This window comes from Pelophylax lessonae, assembly GCF_965119305.1.
Source record: "Pelophylax lessonae genome assembly, chromosome: 5".
NCBI lineage: Eukaryota > Metazoa > Chordata > Amphibia > Anura > Ranidae > Pelophylax > Pelophylax lessonae.
In genome coordinates this window covers 370,874,281-370,889,328 of record NC_138772.1, presented here as the reverse complement: position 1 = coordinate 370,889,328, position 15,048 = coordinate 370,874,281, and the positions used below count along the sequence as shown (strand labels likewise).

General features: G+C 42.8%; 1 protein-coding gene across 1 annotated transcript in view; it reads right to left on the bottom strand.

Moving 5' to 3' along the window:
- The window catches only part of RTTN (rotatin), a 423,025-nt gene that overhangs the window by 324,438 nt on the left and 83,539 nt on the right, over positions 1-15,048 (bottom strand). The window contains exons 11-12 of the mRNA XM_082257758.1: positions 9,907-10,022; positions 9,290-9,460 (exon numbers count right to left, since the gene is read on the bottom strand). Of these exons, the coding sequence (XP_082113884.1) occupies positions 9,290-9,460; positions 9,907-10,022 (287 nt within the window). The remainder of the gene's footprint in view (positions 1-9,289; positions 9,461-9,906; positions 10,023-15,048) is intronic.

Genomic DNA, 15,048 nt, shown 5'->3' with positions numbered 1-15,048 from the left:
TGTAAATCCTTACCCGGTAAATTGATTGGCCTCAAGTGATACAGAGGTTAAACAAATCCACCTATAAAAGTTGTACAGTACATGTTGATCTGCAGCCCTCTCTTCTCTACACCGATTCAAAGTCCAGAATTTGAAAAGCTTTTCTGAGAGTTCAGAAAAAGCTGGGTTATACTTACTGATAACTCCTTTTCTAATAGTCTTCCAGGACAGCCCATGAGACGTTAGGCTCCTCCCCCAGGGACAGGAAACACATTCCAAAATTAAAATAAAAGGCGGTCCCTTAGTCCTCACCTTCAGTATTTCATGAGAACCACAGGACACCCTGTAAAACATATACATAGATATATAGACACATATCATACATTATACATAATACCAGATAGTTCGGGTGGGAATCCGGCTGTCCTGGAAGACTATTAGAAAAGGAGTTATCAGTAAGTATAACCCAGCTTTTCTCAAAGTCGTCTTCCAGGACAGCCCATGAGACGATGAGCAAGCACTTACCAGTCTAGGGAGGGACAACTGCCTGGAGCACCTTTCGACCAAACGCCTGTTCCTGAGAAGAGAGGAGGTCCAGGCGATAATGTCTAACAAAAGTCGAAAAGTTAGACCAGGTAGCTGCCTTACAGATTTGGTCTGGTGAGGCACCGGCCCTTTCAGCCCAAGACGTGGACAATGCTCTAGTAGAGTGTGCAGTAATGAAAGGTGGAGCCACCTTTTTCACTATATAGGCTTCTGTGATAGCCTGTTTGATCCATCTAGCTAAGGTTGCCTTAGAAGCTTTTTCCCCTTTATGGGAGCCGGAAAATTGTAAAAACAAAGTATCAGTCTTCCTGAAGGTTTTAGTCACCTCCAGGTATCTCAAGAGGGATCTTCTGACATCCAAACAGCTAAATTCTCTCTCTTTATTGTTGTTTGGGAAATTGCAAAAGGAAGGAAGGACTATGTCCTGAGTCCTATGAAAAGAAGAGACCCTTTTTGGCAAAAATCCTGGATCTGTTTTTAGCACAATCCTGTCATCAAAAATCATAAGAAAAGGTTCTCTGATTGAGAGAGCCTGTAATTCGCTAACTCTTCTAGCTGAAGTTATAGCTACTAAAAATAAGGTTTTTAGGGTGAGCATTTTTACTGATAGGTCTACCAAGGGTTCAAACGGACTGGTAACCAAGGCCTGGAGTACCAGGGATAGATTCCAAGCTGGACACGTTTTAAGCACGGTTGGCTTTGTCCGGGCAATTGCTCTGAAAAAGGCATTCACATTTGGGTCTTCTCTAAGGGAAAACTGAAGAAAGACACTAAGGGCGGCAGCCTGTACCTTTAAAGTCCCTAAGGAGAGACCTTTGTCTATGCCTTCCTGAAAAAAATCCAAGACAGTTGGTATATCTGGGGAATGTCTCTGATTCTCCAACATCCAAAAATGAAATTTCTTCCAGATTTTAGCATACATTTTTCTAGTGACCGGCTTTCGACAGCTGGTCAATGTTTTGATGACTCTGTCTGAGAACCCCTGAGAGCCTAGTATTTGTTCCTCAGATACCAGGCCGTCAGGTTTAGGGTCCTGAGAAATGGATGGACCACCGGACCTTGTGTTAAGAGATCTGGTCTCCAAGGTAAGGTCATTGGAGGTTGCGCTGCCAACGCCTGAAGGCGTGCAAACCATGGCCTTTTGGGCCAGTACGGGGTTATCAGTATCATCTCTGTGTCTTCTAGGATGAATTTCTGAAGAACCTGTGGGATCAATCTGATCGGAGGAAATGCGTAACAGAGTCTGACTTTCCAGGGGTGGGCGAAAGCGTCTATGCCTAACGCCTGATCCCCTTGAGTTATGGAAAAGAATTTTTCTGTTTTCCTGTTTGCCTGGGAGGCAAATAGATCCACTACCGGTAGGCCCCATGAGGTTGTGATTTTGAGAAACACCTCTGGGTTGAGGGACCAATTGTCCTGGTTCATCTGGTGGCGGCTGAGATGGTCTGCCAGATAATTCTGCGTCCCTTTTAGGTGAATGGCCGAAATGGATGTTAGGTTCCGCTCGGCCCAGACAAAGATTTTCTGTGCAATGGTTTGTAGGCCCAGACTTCGAGTACCTCCCTGCTTGTTCAGGTACGCTACCGTTGCTATATTGTCTGACCTGATCTGTAGATGGCTCCCTTCTACCTCTACCTGAAAAAACTCCAAGGCCTTTTGGACCGCCATAAGTTCTTTTTGGTTTGATGAAGACTTCCTTTGTGCTGGGGACCATGTACCCTGCGCCCATCTGTCCTGCAGATATGCTCCCCATCCGGAAGCGCTTGCATCCGTGGTAATCCTCTGTGATACCTGGATGGTCCAGTTTAGCCCTCTTGATAGGTGAAGAGAGGATCTCCACCACCAAAGAGTCCTTTTTATCTTGGTGGGAATCCTTACTTTTTGTTCCAAGGAACTTGACTGCCCATCCCAATTCTGTAGAAAGAATTTTTGGAGTGGACGTTGTTGGAACCTTGCCCAGGGGACTGCTGGGAAACAGGAGGTCATCAAGCCTATCACTCTTGTGACATCCCTCAGAGAGACCCATAAGTTGGTCTGTAAAGAGGCAACCATCAGGTTCATTTTCTCCATCTTGCACTGAGGGAGGAAGATCATCTGATCCCGTGAGGAGATTTCGTAACCCAGGTAGGTCACTCTTTGTGAGGGTACCAGGCAAGACTTTTGTCTGTTGATTATCCAGCCTAGGGAAGTTAAGAATTCCTGAACTATGAGGAGGTCGGCTTCCAGTTTCTGGTATGATTCTGCCACTACCAAGATGTCGTCCAGGTAGGGGGTGATCATGATAGCTTTTAGCCTTAGAGGGGCTAGTGCTTCCCCTAGGACTTTGGTAAAAATCCGTGGGGCTGAGGACAGCCCGAAGGGCAGTGCCCTGAACTGGAAGTGCTTGACTTCCGGTCCTATCTTTACTGCTAGCCTCAGGAATTTCTGATAGGATGTGTGTATGGGGATGTGAAAATACGCATCTTTCAAATCTAGGGTTGCCATGAAACACCCTGGGAACAGTAGGTTCCCTATGGAGTATATTGATTCCATGCGAAAGCGTTTGTATGCTATTGAAAGGTTCAGATTGCGTAAGTTCAGGATCAGTCGATGACTTCCTGAGGGTTTTTGAATCACAAAGATGTGAGAATAAAACCCTGTTCCTTGTTCTTCTCTGGGGACTGGGATAATTACTTTTTGATCTAATAGGTCCCCTAACTGAAGACTCAAGGCGGAGGCCTTGACTGGATCCCTGGGAAGATTTGTGATCAGGATCCTTTCTGGAGGTTGAAGACAGAACTCCAGCCTGTGTCCTTGGCCTACTAGGTCCAGAATAAAAGGGCTGGAAGTAATCTTCTTCCACAGTGGGAGGAAGGCCCCTAATCTTCCTCCCACTCTGAGAAGGGAGTCATTGGGGCTGGTTGGGGCGTTTAGGAGGGTTAAACAGGATGTTACCCCTCCCCTTTCCTTTATGCCCCGTCCAATGTTTTTTGAAATTTTGCTGAGTTTCAAAAGACTTCTGCTGTTTGCCCCTGCCACGAAAATTCCTCTGAGCATAGGGGAATTTTTTCTTATCTGGGAATCCCTTCTTTTTATCCGCTGTACGCTCCAGGGCTTCTGTTAGGCCTGGGCCAAAAAGGTGGTCGCCTGTGAAGGGAAGACCACAAAGGCGAGATTTAGAAGTAACATCTCCCGACCATGTCTTGAGCCATAGGCTTCTTCTGGCCGTATTAGCTAAAGCTGAGGTCCTTGCTGCCATTCTTACAGCTTCAGCTGAAGAATCCGCCAGGAATCCTATTGCCTGGAATAAGAGTGGAAATGATTTATTAATCTGTTCCCTCGATGTTCCTGCAGTCAAGTGTGTTTGGATTTGAGATAGCCACAGCTCCAGATGTCTGGCTATGCAGGTGGATGCCAGGGCTGGTTTTAAGCTCATAATGGAGGCTTCCCAGACCCTACGTAAAGAGGTATCTGTTCTCTTATCCATAGGGTCTTTTAGTGCTCCTGAATCCTCAAATGCCAAGTCAGTTCCTTTGGAGATTCTGGCAAGAGAGGCATCCAGCTTAGGGATTTTGTTCCAGGGCTGTTCCACACTTTCGTCAAATGGATACCTTCTTTTTAAGTTTCTTGGAAAAAAAGGCTTTTTATCGGGAGAATTCCATTCCTGTTTAATCACATCCAATAGTGAGCTATGCACAGGGAACACTCTAGCATGCTTTTTATGACTAGCGTACATTAAGTCATGCTTAGAGAGATGCACTTCTTCCTCCTCAATCTCTAGAGTGGTATAAACCGCTTTGAGTAGATCATCTACATCCTCCAGGCTCAGTTTAAAGTTGGAGCTATCATGGGAAACATTGCTTTTTGGTTCCTCTCCTGATCCTGATCCCTCTGTAGAAGAGTGGGAAGAAGAAACTTCCTCCTCCAAAACCAATGGGTCAATTAGGGATGGTGGAGCCTGAGCTGGGGTGGAAGGCTGGGCTGGTGCCTGCATCTTTTCAATGAGAGTCCTGAATGAACTAAATGTACTTTTTAGCTCATCTCTCACTGAGGACAGCATTTTCTGGGTAGAGACTGCAGAATCGTCTCTGACCAGTTTAGCTATGCATGCCCGGCACACTGCTTTGTTCCAAGAGGAACTCAATTTTTCTCCGCATACAGCACATTTCTTTTTGGGGGGCTGAGGTGGGTTATTGTCCTGAGCCTTGGCCTGGAAGATAAAAGACAAGGGAATTTAATTAGAGATACTTGTCCTCCTCCCACCTCCCATTTTTCCCCCTCCACCTTGTGGATAGAAAAGAGGGAGCGGTGCTGCTTAACCCCTGCCCCTAACGATAGAAAAGAGAGGGGGGAAGGGGAACGGAGTTCCTAACAGGTACCTGCAAATAGGGTGTCGTTCCCCCTTGCTTACCTGAGAGGTGCCGATGCCAGAGCCGACTTCCGCCGCCTGTGCGGTTGCTGCCGTGGTGTCCATCGCTCTGTATGGTGGTCCCAGCAACTGCTGTTTCCCCTAACATCGGTCGCCCATTTGAACTCTCTGTTCGCGCCTTCGGAAACTGGAACGAGGGTTTCCGGCGCCCGCGGATGCCGTCACTGCGCCGGAAGTGACACTGTCACTTCCCGTGAGGCCAGAGTGGATACGCTGAGTTCCGCCCCCTCCGTCTTTGGCGCCAACTTCAAAATTTCTTCCGAAGTTAGCGGTTCACGGGTACACAGCACTGCTGCTCCAAGGAACCGGCCGACCAACGGAGTGAACTCCCCAACGCTCCACCAGACAGCATCCGTAGTCCTGCCGAGAGGCTAGGAGAACAGGAGACAGCGGTCAGCCCCTATTGCGGCACTAAGGGGTACCGCTATGGGCCGAGGAGATGCATCTTTCCAAGTCTTTCCATGGACAGTCCAGGAGACCGGGAGCTTCAGTTCCAGGAACATGTTACCCCCTGTCCGGAGGAAACAAAAATACTGAAGGTGAGGACTAAGGGACCGCCTTTTATTTTAATTTTGGAATGTGTTTCCTGTCCCTGGGGGAGGAGCCTAACGTCTCATGGGCTGTCCTGGAAGACGACTTTGAGAAAAAGGGGGCGGAGAGCGGAAGTTACAGTATGCAGAGCTTGGTAAGGGGAGCTAATTGGAGGGAAAGGACACACACCCCTTCACACAGCACACAGGAACAGATCTGAGGCTGTCAATCAGCTGGAGATTCCTCCCCTCTCGCTATGTTTATCTTGTGGTCAGGAAAACTGGTCAGAAGTGACTCATATAGATAGCAGAAGAATGAAGCAGCAGAGAGAAATTACACCTTGTGCTCTTAATTGACAAGCACACATGATAGGAGGGATATGCTTTGTCTAGATTTCATGTCTGAGGTTTACAAATCACTTTAACCTAAATTCTAGGGCAGTTTTCCCCATTGCAGACCCCCTGCAAACCCTACTGAAAAAAAAAAAAAACACATATGCTAGTATCATGATGTCATGACTTTTCTTCTCTGGCATTAGTAGGTCTTAAAATACTGCTGAGATATGATAATGTGGTGGTGCTGCTCTCTACAGCAGGGGTCTTCAAACTATGGCCCTCCAGTTGTTCAGGAACTACAATTCCCTTCATGCCTAGTCATGTCTGTGAATGTCAAGAGTTTTACAATGCCTAATTGGATATGAAGTTTTGCAACAGCTGGAGGGCCGCAGTTTGAGGAACCCTGCTCTACAGCATTCACCACCAAGCCCCAGCTAACTTGAAGATGCACACCCTAGGGGTAATGTCTAAGAATGGTGCTGGATGACATACAACCCATAAGGCAAGTACATTACAGTGAGAGTCACCTTTATTTTACCCTGCTTGGCTATAGGGTGTTCAACTTTAAAAAGGGAACAAGAGTTCTGCTTTAAGCCCCCAAATCCTAAACCTAACCTTAACCTGTAACACAATACTATTTCAATCCACCATACAAATGGGTACCTACATTGTCAAGTGCTAAATGTACCAAGATGGTAGCTAATCAAGTATGTCAACATGAGAGCTGTGCAAATAAATGGCTATTGTATACAGGGTTTATACACAGATGCAAGTCAAAAACCAAAAAAATGTTTTGCATTCAAAATCCGCCTGATATTAGTTTGAATTGCACTGTCAACTGCAAATAAAACACAGGAGGTTCAATTCACAAAGCTTTAAACATCAGTATAATAATTCCTAGTTTAGCCACATGACTGTAATATTAAATATGATTATAAACCTCTGAAATGAAAAATTAACCAGTTCGGCTCTTTGGGCATACTATTTATGTCCAAATTGTGAACCTTTGATCGCAAGCTGATGGCCAACACCTCCCTCCTCAGGCGGACTGCCCTCCTCCCGTGGTTCCTGGGCTGTTCCTTGCTCACCCATGCCCGCGAACATAGCCATCACTTCCGGTTTCATATTCACACTTTCCTGGCCAGTACAGCTAGGGGACACATCTAACCAAGCTGATCTGTGCTTGGTTAGATGGTGTGAAGGGCAGGGGAGACATTGGGGTCTATTAGACCCCTAATGTCTCCAAAAAGAGTACCTGTCACCTGCCCAATGCTATTACATAGGTGGTTATTAACCCCTTGTGATAGCAATTACGTAAAAAAAAAATAAAGGAAAGAAAAAAAAGTAAAAAAATAAATACGGTAAATGAAAGATAATAAAATATAACAAAAAATTCTAAAACCCCAATTGACCCACACACCTGCAAACGCATGCCCATGGTGCGTACGTGTATGTACACCATGGTTGCACCACACATGTGACATACTGCCGCAAATGTCAGAGTGAGAACAATAATTCTAGCACAAGAGCTCCTAGTTAGCTCTACATTGATGAGCTGTAACTGCTTTTAAAGCATCACCTATGGTGATTTTTGGGTACCATCATTTTTGGCGTGCGCGCACGCAATTCTAAAGAGTTGAATGTTAGTATCTATTTTCTCGATGCAACCTTATCTTTAATATTTTAACCAAAAATGATATGGCGTAGTTTTGCACTAAAAATAATATTATAATTTTTCTGGAAAATTTGTGTTTAATAAACCGTCGTGCAAATATCACTTAAAACAAAAATTTGCAACTATCACCTTTTATTCTACAGGGCCTCTGCTTTCAGAAAATATAGAATGTTTGGGGGTTTATGCAATTTTATTGCCAAAAATGTGTATTTTTACATGTATGCGACAAAGAAAAAAAATTGCTCTGGAGCTAAACTGGTTAACAAAGCATGACCCTCTATAGTGTATACTAACCAGTAGTCTCAATCCAAAGCACCTACAGTGGCTCTTATCTGCCTGCTCTTCCTACTAATATCTGCATGAGTCAGTTGTGGCAGCTAAAGAAAACACTGCAGAATCATAAGAGACAGCCCAACCCCCAAGCACACAGAGGGTAACTGGCAGCATTAGCTGTGCATATTTCTCAATAAGACTGTGTGGAGGGGGTGCTCTATGCTATGCAGTGTGTGACGCCCACTGGCCTTTCTGTTTATCAGTGCAGCGGGATTGCAGTCACGTGATGAGAGCAACACTGCGTTAAAAAAAAAAGTATGAAAACCGCTATTTTCACCTTTTGGGGCACACCAGGAAGCCTAATGACCAAATTCAAAGCATTAAGGCTTTCCTTCCACTTTAAGGCCCATTTCACATGAAAAACTGACAGGCTGACCTGATCGGATCCTCCATGCACCCTTATGGAGCAGCGGATGTCAGCTGACACCCTCTGCTATCCCGGGAGAAGGACGGTCGGCTGTGTTTACAACAGCTGACCGTCCTTCTCTCTCAGCGGGGAGAGATCAGGGTGTCAGGCGGCAATTGGAGCCGCCTGACACCTACATCGGCTTCCCCACTAACGATCGACCCCTAGCGGCCTTCTGGAACTGGTTAAAGTTCATGTGCGTGTAAAGGCAGGGGTTCCAATACTTTTGGTAATATAGTTCATATAACAAAATACTTGAAATGGTACATTTAACAGACCAAGAGACCATATATATATTATATACACTTAAAGAGGTTGTAAACCCCCAAAACATTTTTTTTTTGAAACCTGCAAGAGAAACACATAATGAGCTAGTATGCATTAGAACGAGCCCCCCGCCGTGCCGCTCACTCACCTGTATGGCGGGCGACTGGACATGTCTTCCGGGATTGCGGCATCTGGCCATCTGATTGGCCGGAGCCGCGGTGACGTCACTCCCGTGCACGCGCGCGGGAGCCGACAGTCACGGCACGGGTCTCTGAAGGAACGGCACGAGCGGCCGTTCCTTCAGAGCGCAAGCGCCAGTGACGTCACTGGCTGCGTGTTAGGTAAATATCTCCTAAACAGTACATGTTTAGGAGATATTGACAGTACCTATAGGTAAGCCTTATCATAGGCTTACCTATAGGTAAAAGTTACTGAGGAGGGTTTACTTCCTCTTTAATTGCGGTCTCAGATTTTTAGTGAATCTTCCTTTCTGAATAGAGGAAAATGATGTTAAAGCCTGTCACCTTGCAGGATTCCACAAAAGTTCAGCTTTAGACCTACTGTTGTACAAACGTCATTACGGTGCCTTGAAATGGGCAACTAAGAGATCAATACTGAGAGTTATATACAAACTGTTTTTAGCTGCAGCATTAAATCCAAACAGTGAACTCACTCCAACTCGAGCTGCAGATAGCAGTTTAAAAGGGAAGACCATGGAGTCTTAACTGGGTGTATTAATATTTACCAAAACAATTCTGAGAGAGAAGCTTAAAAGGTTTTGCATTCCAGGATTGCTTTTAATCCCTCACCTTTTCCACGGGGAGAAGAGTTTGCAGCAGTCGCATTGTAAAAAGAGAGATGCTGATAAATGCCATTCTGTGGTTCACAAGAGAAGAGTCAGGCTTCTCAGAGCTATTGTTATTTTTATGATACAATATAACCTCCCCAAGTGTATCCAGCACAAAAAGCAGTTTACATCTCTGTAAAAAGAAAGCACAAAAGTGAGTTTTTATTACATTATTGGAATAGGCTTAAATCATATAAGAGATGTGGAATTTATTGCATCTGTGCTCAAGAAAAAGCCACCATTTCCAAAAAATCATTTATAATCAAGTTCATATTTTGCTGGATTGTTGTCCATGCATAACCTTTCAATGAAGAAAAAGAAAGAAGAAGAAAAAAAGATTAGAAAAATAAAAGGTGTTATTGACATTGTCTCATTATTTGCCTTCCCCCTGGTTACCACAGCAACCTGCACTGCTGCTTAGGCCTTCCATACCCTGGTGAACAAAGAATGCTTTGTGAGCATGTTTTTATTGATGCAAACTTAATATAGTCTGGATGGCTGGTATCAAAATTTAATTGCTGGTCAAAGATATTTAGTGCATAGCATGTTGTTTCCATAATCACAATGCTGCTATCTCACCAGTTCTTGTCCTAGGAGACTTCCATCCTCCCATATGTTTTCTGAAATGGCATCACAAAGCAGTACCAAGTTTTCGCTAAGCAGTTCAAGGACAAGTTGTATCATCTTTCTTCTTTCTGTATGTGTAAAAAAAAAAGAACCTAACATGTTTTTCATGCTAATTTATAAACCATGTAGAACTTACAACTCTAAAATGGATTAATATTAAAAAGTCAGCAAACTAACCAGTTTTGATTGCCACAAAATGGTGGCCAATTTATTACAAGCACTTCACAAAACATATCGCATCACCAAGAGTTACTTTTTCAGCTTCATTTAATCCACTTCCTTACCGCTGGACGTCAAATTACGTCCTGGGCTTTAAGTGGGGATATCTGAATGATGGGTGCAGCTGCAGGTATCATTCAGATATTTTTTCAGCCGGCAAACCCCTTCAACGCCGTTTGATTGTTCTTGCAGGCGGCGAGAGGGGACACTCCTCCCCCCCCCCCTTGCCTCCCTCCGGTACTTCTACCGGCTCGCCCGTGAGATCAGCAAGCCGGAGAAGGAATTGGCCACCGGTGGAAGTACACCATAGAGACTGCAAGGACCAGATTGTCTCCAGCAGTCTCTATGACTCTCGGAGGCCCGGGCGCCACGTGATTAAAAAGAGACAAGAACTCACTGCTCAAGGTGGTGTAATTGCCTGATGACTCACACCGGTGCATGCCCCGGCTCGCCTCCGTGGAAACCTCCACGTGATAGCGTCACGCCCGGCCTGGCCGTTTTCAATACTGCACTGATCCCAGCTGAATAGACAAGATTGTTTTTTTTTAATTTTATTTCAGGCTTTCTAACCTGTAGGAGAGATCTGAGGTCTTATTAAACCCAGATCTCCCCATAAAGAGGACCAGTCATTCAGTATCGCTTTAACAAGGGATGTTTACATTCCTTGTAATAGGAATGAAAGTGATAAAAAAAAAGAAATTAAAAGGGAAAGTGTAAAAAAATAAATAAATAAAATAAATAATAAATATAAAAATGTAAAGTGCTCGCACACAGAAGCGTTCGCGCGGCCACATATGTAAACGCCGTTCAATCCATACATGTGAGGTATCCCCGCGAATGCTCGAGCGAGAGCAACAATTCTAGCCAAAGACCTCCACTGTAACTCTAAACTGGTAACCTGTAAAAAATTTTAAAGTGTCATCTATAGAGATTTTTAAGTACCGAAGTTTGGCATCATTCCACGAGTGTGTGCAATTTTGAATCTTGACATGTTAGGTATTTACTCAGCGTAACATCATCTTTCACAATATATTAAAAAATTTGGCTTACGTTAGTGTTTTGGTTTTTTTAATGCATAAAACAATTTTTGAAAATAAAAAAACGCGTTTGAAAAATTTCTGCGCAAATACCATCTGACATAAAAAGTTGCAATGACCGCCATTTTTATGATTTTTACATGTAGGAGCGGAGTGCCAGAAATCGCCCGGTATGGAAGTGGTTAAAGGATAAGTACAGGCAAAACCTAACAAACGCTAAACATGCTCTGTGCCACATTCTAAACCAAATCTATCTAACCCTGTAATGCAAAAATCACTGTATTTATACTATTCTGAAGCCAATCCGGTCTGGTCCCACGCTTATCTGTCAGTAGCGGCTTCAGCGTGTAGGCGGGTGCATGAGAGGCACTCGACAATGGAAGCCCCATAGTAGGTCTATGGGTGACGTCACTTCCCGTTCATTTCACAGCTGTTGTCAGTCCTCTCCTGCATAGAGAAATCGCTACTGGGGACCGAACCAAATCGGGTGCACAAAAGGCTAGTACACAGATTTTTGCTTTACAGAGTTAGATAGATTAGGTTTAGCGTTAGTTAGGTTTTTCCTGGACTTAGCCTTTAAAATTGATTATTGCAGTTTTAGACAAACTTTTATTGTAAATTTAGTGAAAAATTGGATCTGGTGAAAATCTTCAATACCTGTCAAAATACATCAATAAAATAGATTTATAGTGTTATCATCACTGCCAAGCCACCCAAAATAAAAAATAAAATCTGAGCAGCATTATAAACAACCAGATCTGTAAAAATTGATTACTCCCAATACTTAAATTTCTTGGTACACAAACTAAGAGTTAATAAATACATTTAGGTTTTATTTAATGCCTACTAAAAGTCAAACATACAATTTAGGTTGCAGGCACTCTTTGGTCCTCAGTGCTATTTTGTGCAATAAAATGCCACTTCGATCCAACTTTACACTCTCTGGATCGAAGTGGCATCAAAGCAGTGCAGGCACCTTTTCAAAGTCGCTGATTTTCAAAGTAGCATAGATGGGAACGGGTGCCATTGAAATCAATGGGCTGTGACTTGTCATGCAACTTCATGTGTCCAAAGTCGCATGACAAGTTGCACTAGTAGAAACTGAGTCTAAAACTCATTACTCACATGTAATGAGCAATAGAAATAGATCTGTATCCTTCTAAACTTTCAAAAATGTACCTTTGTACTTTATTTCTTTCATATATTGCGCCGGTCACGAGAACTCCCTCTGTCTCTCCCTTTAAGAGAAGCTACTAGCCTAAACGTGGCTATGAAGACAGGAGGGAGGTCATGTGAAGGATAGGTGGAATGAAGTATGGGGCTGGGCAGGTATAGGCATGGCAGTCTAAGACAGACCGACAACCTTTTCAGGAAATGAAATACAGCTTAACAAATTCAGATAAAAGGGAGATAGCGTGGTCAGTGAAGAACAGGAAGAAGCTGTTTGTCCAGCTTAGATAAAAATTTCTAAGCTACACAAGCAGAAAGCCAGAAAATGAATAATATCAAAAGATAAAGATATTTAACATACTATTAATAGGAAATTTATCATTTTTGACTGTAGTTTCCCTTTACGTTTTAGCTCCCTCCATAATTTTTCAATAGGATTAAGGTCTGTAGGCTGGTTAGGCCACTCAATGACCTTAATATGCTTCTTCTTGAGCCACTCCTCTGTTACCTTGGTGGTATGTTTTGGGTCATTGTCATGCTGGAATACCTATCAATGATCCATCTTCAGTGTTCTGGCTGAGGGAAGAAGGTTCTTATCCAATATTTTACATCACATGGCCCCATACATTGAACCCTTAAGGCGGCAGAGTCGGTCAGTACCTTTAGCAGAGAAACAACCCCAAAGCATGATATTTCCACCTCCTTGCTTGGCCGTAGGAATGGTGTTCTTAAGGTCATAGTCAGCATTTTTCTTCCACCAAATAAGGCAAGTTGGGTTAATGCCAAGGCCTCAATTTTGATCTCATCTGACTACAGCCCTTTCTCCCAATCCTTCTCTTAAACATTTAGATGTTCATTGGCATGACTGTACACGTGCCTTCTTGAAGAGGGGGACTTGCTGTGTTTGGAGGAAGAAAAATTCTGATTATGACCCCAAGAACACCATTCCTACAGTCAAGCACAGAGGTGGAAACATTATGCTTTGGGGCTGTTTCTCTGCTAAAGGTACAGACTGACTCTGTACATCCATTAAGGAGCCAATGGATGGGGCCATGTATTGTAAAATATTGGATGAAAACCTTCTTCCCTCAGCCAGAACACTGAAGATGGTTCATAGATAGGTCTTCCAGCATGACAATGACCCACAACATACCGCCAAGGCAACAAAGGAGTAGCTCAAGATCAAGCACATTAGGTCATGGAGTGGCCTAGCCAGTCTCTAGACCTTAATCCTATTAAAAATTTATGGAGGGAGCTGAAACTTTGAGTTTCCAAGCAACCTTAAGGATTTAGAGAAGATCTGTAAAAAAAAAAAAAGAAGAAAAAAAAGAAAAAAAAGGAAAAAAGAGTGGACCAAAATCCCTCCTGAGATGTTTGCAAACCTTGTCATTAACTAGAAGAAACTTCTTATCTCTGTAAGGGTTTCTCCACCAAGTGCTAAGTCATGTTTTGCTTGGGGATCAAATACTTATTCTACTCACTGAACTGCAACTTAATTTATAGCATTTGTTTTGTGTGTTTTTTCTGGCATTTTGGTTGATATTCTGTCTCTCATTTAAAATACACCTATGATAAAAAGTATAGACCCTTCATTTCTAGTGTGCAAACGTATAAAATCTGCAGGGGATCAAATACCTATTTCCCTTACTGTATGAAGGCTTCTAAATATTATTATAGCATAACTTCATAAGAATGAGCGCTATAGCAAACTGCAAAATATGTACCTATCCCTTTGCCAAAGCAGCATTCACTCTATTACGAGATGTAAATAGAAAATTCTGAGACAGAGATGAAACAGAGTACGTGAACTCACTGCCAAACAGCTGCTGCAAAGGCTCACAAAATTCTGTATTGTATTAAATAGGGTAAGTAATGTAAAAGTCCCATGTAATTTAAATCTAAAATACACAGTGCTGTTTTGGGCCTCTATCTACCAAATAAATATGTAATGTCTATTGTCCAAAAGGTAAGGCAAGCAACTTTGTTCATTAACATGAAGGAAACATTATGCCATGCAGAAAAGTTAGACTAACTGGAAATGTGTACTTAACTCCAAGAGTAATCTATTAAATAAAGTCATGTTAGTGGCCTATGTAGGAACATATCTACTGTTAAGGGTAACTAAAGATGGGTAAATGTCTCCTTGAGTTCCACAAGCAGGTGATAGCTACTTGTCTCTAATCTAAGTGGCATGATGTGTTGCATCTGATGCAGTTTATATCTATCTCGCTCTCTCCCTCTATATTTTATATATATATATATATATATATATATATATATATATATATATATATATATATATATATATATATATATATATATATATATATATATATATATAATCCTTCTGACCTTCTCAAACTCAGGGCTGTGTTTGTTCAGGTTTTCTGCAAGTAGACGCCTACTTGTCAAAGAGGACTTGTCAAGTCCTGAAATGCTTCCATTGTTTTTATAGGTGTTCTTGTTAGCTATACAAGAAATGGTCAAACATAGCTGGACCTGTATGACCTATGGCATGTATGATACAATAGTGCCATCTAGAGGTCAAATTGAGGAATGTTTACATTAGTAAAAGAGTTTGAAAAAGGATATGCCGATGTGGGATTGTCTACCTATTCTTTCTAAATCAAAGCAAACCACAGAGACTGGGAGCAGGACTCTATAATGT